Source organism: Mercenaria mercenaria, chromosome 15 (genome assembly GCF_021730395.1).
Source record: "Mercenaria mercenaria strain notata chromosome 15, MADL_Memer_1, whole genome shotgun sequence".
NCBI lineage: Eukaryota > Metazoa > Mollusca > Bivalvia > Venerida > Veneridae > Mercenaria > Mercenaria mercenaria.
Genome location: NC_069375.1, coordinates 45,871,309 through 45,884,047, shown reverse-complemented (window position 1 = coordinate 45,884,047; position 12,739 = coordinate 45,871,309). Strand labels below are relative to the sequence as shown.

Genomic DNA, 12,739 nt, shown 5'->3' with positions numbered 1-12,739 from the left:
TGAGTGGTCACACATGCATCCACAATAATTTCTGGTTTGTATAACTTCTGACCACAGGAAATCTTTCGCCTTGCTATTAAATATTAAAAAGATCTTTTACTTTAAAATGTTCCCTCTAATAAGTAAATTACTACATATTCAGAGGGATCAGGCTCTGGTTGTATTTATGCTGACGAAGCGGAGGACAGACATTCAACTGAAAAAACATCGGGGAATCAGAAACTTGATGCAAATAGAAAATCTGCGGAACATTCACCGGTAAATCATTAAGATTGATTTTTACACTGAAATGGTGTATTTTCTAAGGTTATAGCTCACCTTGACCAAAGTCGCAGGATGGGCTATTGCAATAACATATAGAGATAGTACCTAAAACTTTCAATTATGAAAAACGATTAAAAAAAGAATGTAGGTTGCTTATATATAACATATAAGACCGAGTACTTCAGTCTTGATTTCATAATTTTTAGGCAAACTCCCAAACTTATTTCCATGTAGCCGTTATGGTAGATATTTTTACCTATACAGGCATTGATGGATATTTAATCCTTAATTGGAACTGGACTATTGCGGGAAGAACGTTCGAACGAAATGCGATATAACGAAAAACCAACAAAAAACGACCGGTCCCTTTGCTTTTCTTAGGACAGCGATTGCACCGCAAATGAAAAAAAGTTTTCAGAAAATGATTTAAGTCTAATAAAATAAACTCAGATCCACTATTTAAACTGAAATTAAGATATAGTACTTTTTGCGCAATATCACATGTATTTACAAAAAAGCAACACTTTTCAGTATTTACGATTAAAATGGACATTACAATGAAATGATTTGTCACCAAGTTTTTGACCATACAGTTACATCAATGTTCCGTTTAACTTCAGCCATGCAGGCGTATAAGTAAATACAAGGTAGCATTAGTATTAATGTCATAGATTGATTTCTTGTACTTTATCTATAATCTAATTCTTCGATATCAATTGAATCACATAAACTAAAGCTAAATTAGTTTAAAAATTCCCCCCAAAAGGGGTCTTCTTTGCATGAACCATTGAACCACTATTGATTTGTTACATGACTGTTTGAGATACATTTTCGCCTTTTTATTTATATAGTTTCGTTTGACTCTACTGATGAGCTGCCAGAGCAATAGCAAGTTTAAACAAAAATATTTTCAACAGCGTATGAGAAATCACTTATAATGTGTTCATCAAACTAGGCCAAAGACATCATTGCATAAATCTTTCACAGATTTCTTCACATGATTTTTCCTCACTTCACTTAGCAAAAAAAAAAAGAAAACAACATATGTCTTCTCACTAACTGATCTGAAGACACTCACTAAACTAAGTCAAAAACATCATTTCCTGATCTTTTCAAATGTTTTGCTTGTCTTCACTTTGGGCACACTAAGGTTGATCATAGAACGAGTTGAAAACAAAACAAAGTTTCAGCACAGATCGTATTAATTGTGTTAAAAAGGGTTTGCTTATTGTCTCATCGAAGAGTAAAAACAAAACAATTTCTCGAACACGTGTAGCTGGATATTTACCATATTAGGTATGAAGCGTCAAACCTAGCATCATTTTGCTTCGCTGCATTCTATGTTTCCAGTCTGTCTTCTTACATACTTTATTGCATGGATGGTTGTCAGGTGTATTAGAACGACCATCTTGTTTTCTGTAAGGGATCATTTTATTCTAAATTCTTGAACATTATCACATACATAAAGGAAAAGCATTACGACTGATCGCAAAAAGATTGGTGTCCTTACATATACAATTTCGCTTAAAATCTCAAACGTTTTTAAATTATGCATTTCGTTACAGGTGTATGTGATGAGACAAATTAATGAAGCTGCACAGTCTCTTACATTTGAATTTTGATTTAACGTAAAGATTCAGCTGCAAAAGAAATTGTATAATATACATTCCTCCACCACTTTAAACGATAATGTCACACTTATGTTGAGAACATTATCTTCGAAAGGGTTTTTTTTTAAATTTCAATAAGAAAAAAAAATATAGTAAAGAAATATGTTTACAATGTTAGGACGACTTACAAATGGCAGCTTTTATCTATGTTGTTCTAAAGTGAATGTTATACGAGTCAGTTCAAAATCGTTATCTCAACTTAAGTTGTTTCGATATTTCAAGGTATGAATTGTTTTTTTCCGGGTCCCGATTTTTCCCCTTCTTATTTCGACATATAAATCCACAACGGATAACTCGATTTCGATATTTCGAATTTTTCGATATCTTGACTAAATTTTTATTCCCCGACTTTGTAATTTCCTCTATTTTGACATCGGTTATCTCGAGTGGACATTATCGTTTGGCAAACACAGGAGCGAAAAGCTGCACACGCTTGTATTTACCCAGTTGCCGTCTGTCGTAGGTGAGAACAAAATCACGCGCAGTTATTCACTCAATGGTCCTGCTTACGACCGGGAGTCAATTAGCCGGCACTTATGTGTCATCAGTTGTTTCTTTGCCGTTTGCGATGCTATCTGAGTAATTCATATAATTGAATATTCGAAAGTGGGTGAATTCAAGTGCAATAATGTAAATTCTGTGCGATTTACTTCGTAGTTAGGTTTTAACATAAGAATGAATTTCCCATCATGAGCATTGCACAAAGAACAAGATGTAGATCCCAGGAAGTAGATTGATAAATTATTATTATTTCACAAAGTAATTACCAATGATTATGTAAAACATAATATGTATGTACAAATATATATATTCTGTCTAAATATCCCGTATATTTATGAACACAAAACCACATTATCCTAGCTACCAACCAAAGTTGACATAACTTCAGTTATCTCGATATTTCGATATGTCGATATCAATTTTCTCTTACTCCCGAGGAAGTCCAGATTTGGTTTTACTCTTATCGAAAAATAAGTGTTTGTTCTATAACTTTTAGCCCCAGAAAATATTTTAAAATAACTAAGCCCTAACCAAATCAATGTTTATTATGACTAGACAACATACAGAAAGCGACCGCTTTAAGGATTTTTTTAAACAACTAATCACAAACAAATAAATTCTTATTATAAAGAAATGCGACTTAGTAAACTTAGATTATATGTTACTACCTTTTATAATTTCAGACTAGATTAAAGGAAAGTACATCCGACCATGAGGTAGATTCGACTTTTCATCTGGGTAAGTCGTTTACATAACAATTCTATGGAACATATCTTGATTAAAAGAACATTATACTAGAGGAATTACTCACTGAATTAAGGGGTTGTTCATTGTCTACCTGCACAACTGAGCTCTATTGTGTGTTTCATATTCCAAATATGAGTAAAAGTTATTATTTTTATCTTTTAACGTGTCATTTTACAATATTTGTACCCCAAACAAGGAAGTTGTAAGTGGCGGTGAAGGGGTATACTGGTTTCAGTTTGTCTGTCTTACCGTCCGTCCGTAAAACCTTTCTTATGCGCACCGTCCTCCCTCATCTCAGTGGCACAATATAATGAAACTTCACACAGCAGTTGTGGGGCATGTTAGGTAGTTTCAGATGAAGGAAAATGCACATATCAATCCAAAAGTACTCGTTTTTTGGATTTTTTTAATCAACCCGTCTACAATATTTTTCCGTTACAGCTTCTTTTTGTTGTGAATTATGTTTGAGATGCATGTCTCTTTGGCTGTTTTGGGGTTATCTGTGCTTCCGGGAAATCAACCCTTACCTATTAATTCTTCTTATCTCAGGGATCATCCGTGTGTTTAGGATTTTATCAACTTAATAGTTTTCACAAAGTCTAGCAGATATCCCTGACTATTTTAATCCACACCGCATGTTTCTGTCAACCATTTTACAGTTGAACGCTATGTTCTTTATTTGTGGATAAATGTTAGATAGGCAGATCTTTATCTTCACTGGAACTATTTTTAGCTGAGAAAAGCTCGTCAGTGATGGTGTTACTCTTGATGTTCTGTCTTCTGCAATGACATTGGGTACATAAATTTTAATGTTGTTGTTTTTTTTTGTTTAATATTTTAGTTACTAGAATGGTGTACGTCATTGTTAGTACGGGCGGGCTGCACGCTCTATAACTTTAATTTTGGTTGTGTTGTTGAAATGAATAAGACAAAGGTTGCGCTTGAATTTTGGATTAACGAGCAAACTGCAACTGTTACTAAAACAGAGAAAAATGTTTTCGCTCAATAACTGTAGTTTGGAAGGCTGCGGGGTTTTTTTAACGTTGCATTAAATGTTGGCAATTCATCCTTGTTTTGTTTCTATTATACCTTTAATTTAGACGGATGGTAGTTTGTTTTTTCGGATTTTCGTGTCAAAGCCACTGTTACTAAAATAAAATTGGGGGAGAGGGTGGGGATGGGGGGAGATGGAGTGCATAACAATATATTTATGGTAACTATTTCGGAAATATGTCTTTGGTTAACTCTAAAACCTTTTGGCTTCAAGAAAAATTAGTGCCCTGGACCACTTTAAATGTTAACTCCTCTGAATTCCTTATACACTTTCAACAAATCAGAGGCTCTATGAAATACTTTCCTCTTTTCTAGATTCACTGTAATTGTGTTAAAATATTTTGTTTTTTCCCAAACCTATTTCACGTTCTAAGAAACGCCATGCATTTGCGTTTTGGGTATATGAAATCGTTTTATATCAATGCCGTGTATCACTGTTAATTCAATTTTGTAGGCAGAAGAATATGCAGCGGAATGCAAACATTCATTAACATAATTACTGGAACAGGTAAAACATTCATTAATTAATTTAAAGTATACATAGAAATAAATCCGAAATATTATGTTCAATAAACCTTTATAATCTAAGTCGGCATCATTAACGGAATAATAAACTGTCTTTTATCTTTAATTAATCCATTTTACTGACGTCATTCTATTGCATTAAGTGTTGTTCAGTTTCACAAACTCACAATCTATTCATAAATACTTGTGTTATCAAATTGTCATAAACAAGTTTGACTCATAGCTTTTAGTTTAATCTACCTAAAAGAGTGATCCCTGAAATCATTACCAAAATAGTTTTTAGGAATTTTATCTATTTATTTCATAGCCGCAACTCGATAACTTGGCATACCTAATGGAATGTTTAAGTGACTATTAAGTGTAACTTCAATTTTCATTTTGAAATTCTAATAATGAATATTGTCGCTTGGTGACTTACTCTTTAACATTTTTATGTACGAGTATATTACTTTTAACATTTTCGTTAATACTTTTATTGTGAAGTATTGTATTGCAAATAAAAAATGTGGCAAATATAATTCACCCACCAACAAATAACATTATTATGTGACGAATATTTCACGTCAGGCATATATCTTTGTGATATACACAATCATTGAAAAAAATGTATCACAATTGAATAATATGCAATAAGTAAAATACACCAACATATGATTTGAGAAAACAATCTAAAAATGTACGGTTCGAACCTACAACCTTGTTCCAGTCTCTAGTATGAGATTACCCCATTCCTACTACGCCAATGACCTGGTGACTATATCGAGCTTTATTCTATATTAATGTAACATCACTTTACAAAAGTGCTTATTTCGTTACCGATAAATACCGTCTCCGCCTCTTTTTTAGAAGAGTCGACGAGGCAGCTAAAGATTCTTGATCTAAACGAGAAATGTAATCTAATCATACAAATGGTTAAAAAATGCGAGAATGCATCATTTGAAGTCGATATTTCAAAATCCGTACGCATATCAACACAAACGTTTAAATAATAAATATTTTGGAAAAGATGTCTTTTGTGTAATTAAAATATATCTGGTCTCAAGTAAAGCCCTAGTACCTGGACCACTTCACTACCTTACATAAATCTCTTAAGCTCTATACACTTTCAACAAATCAGAAGCTCTATCGATAATTACTATCGAAGATATATTCTCATTTCCAAATTCACCTTAATCAAATATGAAACTCACTTGCAACCACGTGACAATAGCCCTTTCGTATACGTTTAATCGTTCTACATGAATTTCGGTTTCGCTTATTTCATTTAATATAATTTTGTAGGCAGAAGTATACACAGCTTAACGCTGTCATTCATTAGCAGCTGTTTTGGAACAGAGACAGGTAAGGCAGTTATTAATTAATTTAAATCTATAGAAACACATTATAAACATTGTCTCATTTTGACTTAGACGTCAAATACAAATAGAAGCTGAAAGGCTGCAGTGCAAAAATCTTTCAATTTCAGTTTTGGTTCAGTCAGTAGAAATCATTGATGTTAGGGGCAAGGTTTCACCTTTTTGACCCCAGAAAGCAAGGATTAGTATTACGTCTGAAAAAATGACTATTTGACCTACTGAAAGCATAACCACTACGGGGCCCGAGCATTTTCGCTTTATATGTATACCTGAATAGAAATGTTGAAAATTTGACCAACCTTCTAGCTAAGTTAGAATGAACTGCATGATTATTCACCAGAGGTGCAGATATGCGTGTAAGGGCGACAGATTGACAGATATGCGTGTAAGGGCGATTTACAAATTTTGTTTTGGCCGACAAAATTTAAAAAAAGAAAAGATACATACTTAACATAACTGTATCTTCACATATATTTGCATAACCTTTTAAATCTACGTCAGCATCTTTATCGGAATAACTACTTTTAGTATTAATTAAACCAGTTTACTGACGCCATTCTTTTGTATTATCTGTTATGTTTAACGTACCCACAATGGTTTTAAAATATTTGTCATGAACACTACACTAAATTGCAAAACTTAGGTTAACACATGCGTTTAGTGAATAACTTTATATAGAAAGGGCTTAAATAAAGAGATATAAGTGGTAAAAATTTGGAAAAATGGAAAATATCCAATGTATTTTATGGAAGTTTTGCCGATAAGAAATTAAACGGTGTGGTCAAATGTTTTGATATTCAGATATTGTTTTCTTAAATCATTTCTCTACAAGTTAATGGAATAAAGACATAGGTCCTCACGACAGATTTACATTGTAAATTTACATTTTACCTTTCGTATGAAATATTTTAGTGCGAAATTGAACGTCATCCCTTTTTTTCAAGTAATCGAAACGTATGTTTTGCAACAAATTAGAGATGAATAACAAACAATAGGGCCATGAAGGCCCTGTATCGCTCACCTGACCTATTGAACTAAAGATCATCAAGATTAACATTCTGACCAAGTTTCATTAATATATGGTCATAAATGTGACCTCTAAAGTGTTAACTAGCTATTCCTTTGATTTGACCCCGTAACCTAGTTTTTGACCCAACATGACCAAGATTCGAACTTGACCTAAAGATAATTAAGTTTAACATTCTGACTGAGTTACATGAAGATACAGTCTTCTAAAGTGTTAACAAGCTTCTCCTTTGATTTGACCTAGCGACCTTGTTTTTGACCCAACCTGACTTAAATTTAAACTTGACTTAAATATCATCAAGATTAACATTCTGACTATAAATGTAGCCTCTAAAGTGTTAACTAGCTACTCCTTTGATTTGACCCGGTGACCTAGTACTTGACCCGACATGACCCAGATTCGAATTTGTCCTAAAGATCATCAAGTTCAACATTCTGATTAAGTTTCATGAAAATAAGTTATAAATATGGCCTCTAGAGTGTAAAGAAGCTCTTCTTTTGATTTGACCTGGTGACCTAGTTTTTAAACACACCTTATCCAGATTTGAACTTGAGCTATAGATCATCAAGATTAAGATTTTGACCCAGTTTCATTAAGACATGGTCATAAATGTGGCCAGTGTAAACTAGCTTTTCCTTTGATTTGACCGTATGACCTAGATTTTAATCCTACATGACCCAGATTCTAACTGGACCTTAAGATCATCAATATTAACATTCTGACTAAGATTCATGAAAATACAGTTATAAACGCGGCCCCTACAGTGTTAACAAGATTGTCCTTTGATTAGACCTGGTGACCTAGTTTTTGACCGCAGATGACCCAGTATCACACTTTTGTAAGACTTTGTTGAGGATAATACACCGATCAAGTTTCATTAAGATTGGCCCAACATTTTGACCTCTAGAGTGTTAACAAGCTTTTCTTTTGATTTTACCTGGTGACCTAGTTTTTGACCCCAGATAACCCAATATCAAACTCGTCTAAGATTTTATTGAGGGTAACATTCTGACTAAGTTTCATTAAGATTGTGCCAAAAATGTGACCTCTAGAGTGTAAACAAGCTTTTCCTTTGATTTGACCTGGTAACCTAGTTTTTAATTCCAGATGACCTTATATCGGTCTCATTTAAGATTTTATTAAGGGTAACATTCTGACCAAGTTTCATTAAGATTGGGCCAAAATTGTGACATCTAGAGTGTTAACAAGCTTTTCCTTTTATTTGATCTGTTGACCTAGTTTTTGACCCCAGATGAACTATTATCAAAGTCTTCCAAGATTTTATTGAGGGTGACATTCTGACTAAGTTTTTTTTATTAAGATTGGGCCAAACATGTGACCTCTAGAGTGTTAACAGTCAAATTGTTGACGACAGACGACGTACGGACGGAAGGACGGACGACGACGGACGACGGACACAGGGCGATCACAAAAGCTCACCTTTGAGCACTTCGTGCTCAGGTGAGCTAAAAATACATGATTAACTAGATAATATAATATGTTCAAGTTTTAAGCTGTTTTCGTTAAAAGTTTATTGGTTGGACTAAATGTAGGACTTATTTAAGCGTACATTTGCTGTTGGTAGTGGACCTATAATAACATTAAGCCATTTCGAGTTGGTGAGTCAATTCGGCATTTTTTCGGCAATGAATTCGACGATTTATGCAACACTCTGCCTGATTGGACGAGAGTATGTCTTCACTCTGCTGAGTGTGCTACGCTGGGTGAAATGTAGACAAAGCATTTATGCTAAATGACGCTGTTCACAGTTTTTAAGCTAAGTTTCACTCATATATTTAGCAAGAATATTGATATATCTAAAATGATAAGTTAGTTTAATAAGTATGATAAAAAAACCTGTTCAAATACCAAAATATATCAATTTACAGAAAGAGCTGAATAGGGTCTGCGAATTACATGAATAAGGGTGTGAATAGATGACACGATTTGTAAACCTCATATACTTGTCTTACTACAAATAGTATAGCCGACAATCTTTTTTAAAGATTGTTCTTGTTTTTCACTCTTCTGATTGTGAAAGCTAAGTAAAATGTCAGACAAGGAGTGTTTACACGCTGCTTACAGTTTTAAAGCTACACTTCACACAATATATTTAGCAAAAATATTGATATATCTAAAGTTTAATAAATATAATAGAACCCTGTTCAAGTACTAATATATATCAATTTACAGAGGGAGCTAAATACGGTCTGCATATCACCTGAATGAGGGTGTGAATAGCCGTTCGATTAAAGTCTTCTAGGTAGAGTAATTTCAAGACCACTGCTGTAATTATTCGACATAGAGAAAAAAACGAAACAATATTGCACCGTTACGAGACCTTTGTGAAAAATTAAAAGAAAACTATTTAAATTGTTTAAGTGTTGTGTTCAATTTTGCTATTTTTAAAATGTTAGATAGAAGATAGAATAACACAAATGATATGAAAGCCTGTCCGTTAACAAAAGATGAATGGCGAAATCGCATATTAAGGAGAAAACGTCTTTATCGGCATTACGTATACAGAGTACCTGTTGAGTAGTTTGAACATTTTCTGTGATATTAGTGTTGCATACCTTTTCAAATAGCATTTAGAAATTATATATTTAATAAGGTTTCTGTATTTCATGTTTAGATGCTGATATTATATAGATAGTGGCGACGGGCATGACGACCGGATGAAAGTTTTAAACATAATTTTATGTGCAACCAGTGACTGGGTACATTCTTAAAGGATTTACTAAAATTACGGGACTAGAGATACACGATTCGCCAATGTGCCATAAATTGATTGAAATGAAATCTACTGGGTTTAAATTAGGTGCAAAACTGTTCAAAAATGAATAAACAATCTATTTGATGCGTACTGGTTGCACGCAACGCTAATTACGACTTCAAATTATTTATGAATGTACATGATATAAACTTTGTTCATGTAAATAATCTGAAGCATGGACTTTTCTAGAAACATATACCTTGATAGAAAAGGCTAGGGCGCCCATAACCAGTAATTATTCATGAAAGTAATATAGAAACTACCGATTTTAAGTCAATCTGACCTCACTTGACCCCTTGCCCGATTCTATAAGTGCACCCGATCTTACCTTAAACTTTAGTAGAAACTAAGTTTCTGTCTTAAAATACTAACTTGCACAGCTTGGTACCCTTTGTACCTTGAAAACATTTGATTTGATGGGCGTAAGGTTGAAGGGCCAGTTTGACCTTATTTAACCTATAGTCCTTGGTCAGTCGAGACCAATGACAAACAATTTAAAACCCACAGGTTTTAAACACAATAAAAAGTTTTAAATACATATAATATAGATGAGTTTACAAAATAAAATATATTGTTTAAAAGAAAGAAGATTTACTGATAATATAAATCCTTATTATGTTACAACAAAAAACGGGAAAAGAATGATAATGGCTACCTGTTCATCTTGTGGAAGAATGAAATCAAAATTTGTTAAAAGTACTATCACAGCAGGTAATTTAGACATCCATAAAGCAATGTTACCTTTATTACCTAAAAAAGGTTTAACACTTCCAGGATATAACTATTGTGGGCCAGGAAATCCTTTAGATAATGGACCTCCTGTCAACGAACTGGACGCAGTATGTAAGACCCATGACATTTGCTACGACAGCGGTGTAAAAAAAAGTACATGTGGCAAACAAATGCATTCCAACTTAAATAACACTAAATCAAAAACATTTGGAGAAAAGATTGCAGAACATTTAGTTGTAAAACCAACAATTAAAACAAAATATAATCTTGGTCTTGGACATAAGTCAAAAAACGGGAAAAGGGGGTAGAGTATACCCCCGAAATAACTGCACCAAGCTACCGCTGGAGTGATGAATTAGCAGAAGAATTACACAAACCAATTAAAAGAAAATTTAGGAAACGAAGAGTGATTGTCCATGACATTGATGATACTTGGTCAGCTGATTTAGTTGACATGCAAGCTTTTTCAAAATATAATAAAGGTGTAAAGTACTTGTTAAACGTTATTGATATATTTAGTAAATATGCTTGGGTTATTCCATTAAAGAATAAAACTGAAGAATCTGTTACTGAAGCATTTAATAAAATAGTTTCAGAAGGTAGAACACCAATAAATTTATGGGTAGATGAAGGAAAAGAATTTTATAATAAAAAGTTTGAATCATTTTTGAATAAAAATAAGATTAACATGTACCATACATTTAATGAAGGAAAAGCTGTAGTTATTGAAAGATGTAATAGAAGTTTAAAATGAATAATGTGGAAATATTTTACAGCAAATAATACTTATACTTATTTAGATAACTTGCAGGATATGGTTGATAAATATAACAAAACAAAACACTCTAGTATAAAACTGACACCAACCAAAGCAAGTAAAAACTTAAATAAAGGTACTGTTTACTTTAACTTATATGGTAATTTAAAGATACCAAAGAGTAAAGCAAAATTTAAAATTGGTGATCGAGTTCGCTTAAGCAAACTTAAAAGACATTTTGAAAAAGGACATTCACCAAACTGGACAGAGGAGATATTTATAATTCATATAATTAATAATACAAATCCCAGAACATACACTATAAAAGATTTAAATAATGAAATAATTCAAGGTTCATTTTATGAACAAGAACTTTTACCTACTGCACAAGAAGTTTTTAGAATAGAAAAAGTTATTAGACGAGACTATAAGAAAAAACAAGCTTTAGTAAAATGGAAAGATTACAATGAAAAATTTAATAGTTGGGTTCCGTTTAGTGAATTGGAAGAAATTTAAATTGAAAATATATTATATAAATGAGTAATAAAAATCTAATTTCTAATAATGGAATAGAAACAATAGATCAATTAATTATTCACTGAACTAAACTAGCTGCTGCTTACAGAAAAAGTTATAAGTTTTGTGGAAGAGTAAATACAGGATTACAGATTACAGCAGGTATCTCAGGTTGCTCAGCTGCATTAGCACTTGTTCCAGCTATTCCTATATTTGTAGCAGTTGCTGGTGCTGTTCCATCAATAATTACTATATTTATTAATAGACTAAAAGTTGAAGACAAAAAAGCTATTTTAAATTGCATCACCAGAAGAAGAAGAGAAAAAAGTTATTCAGGATATTTTTACAATACTGTTAGAAATGCAGAAAGAAACAAATTATTCAATGCCTTTTGAAACATATATGAAGGAATTTAAACTTAACGGATATAAAATAAAAAAGAAGAAGAGTTATAAAGATTTTTTCTATAAGTATTTGATATAAATGAGAAAAATTATATCAGTTGAAGGTAATATTGCATCAGGAAAAAGTACGTTTTTAGATATTATTAAAGAATATACAGTGCAACCTCTACAGAGCGGCCCTCTCTACAGCAAAAACCTCTTCACAACAGCATCATCAAAATTTCCCATAGCTGAAATTTACTATCAACTTTACCTCTGTAGAGCAACAACCTCTCAACAGAGGTCAGTATCTGTGTCTCCCAAAGGGTGTTGCTCTACAGAGGTTGCACTGTAATCCTAATTTTAATATAATTCCAGAACCAATTCATGAATGGCAGAATGTTATGGACCCAAGCGGAAATTCATATAACCT

At 32.8% G+C, this 12,739-nt stretch overlaps 1 protein-coding gene across 2 annotated transcripts in view; it reads left to right on the top strand.

Annotated features, from left to right (window-relative positions):
* Window positions 1-12,739, top strand: part of LOC123552658 (uncharacterized) — a 126,397-nt gene that overhangs the window by 26,659 nt on the left and 86,999 nt on the right. For both annotated transcript variants that reach the window (XM_053525161.1, XM_053525162.1), the window contains exons 12-15: window positions 143-258; window positions 3,119-3,173; window positions 4,690-4,743; window positions 6,042-6,101. In XM_053525161.1, the coding sequence (XP_053381136.1) occupies window positions 143-258; window positions 3,119-3,173; window positions 4,690-4,743; window positions 6,042-6,101 (285 nt within the window). The remainder of the gene's footprint in view (window positions 1-142; window positions 259-3,118; window positions 3,174-4,689; window positions 4,744-6,041; window positions 6,102-12,739) is intronic.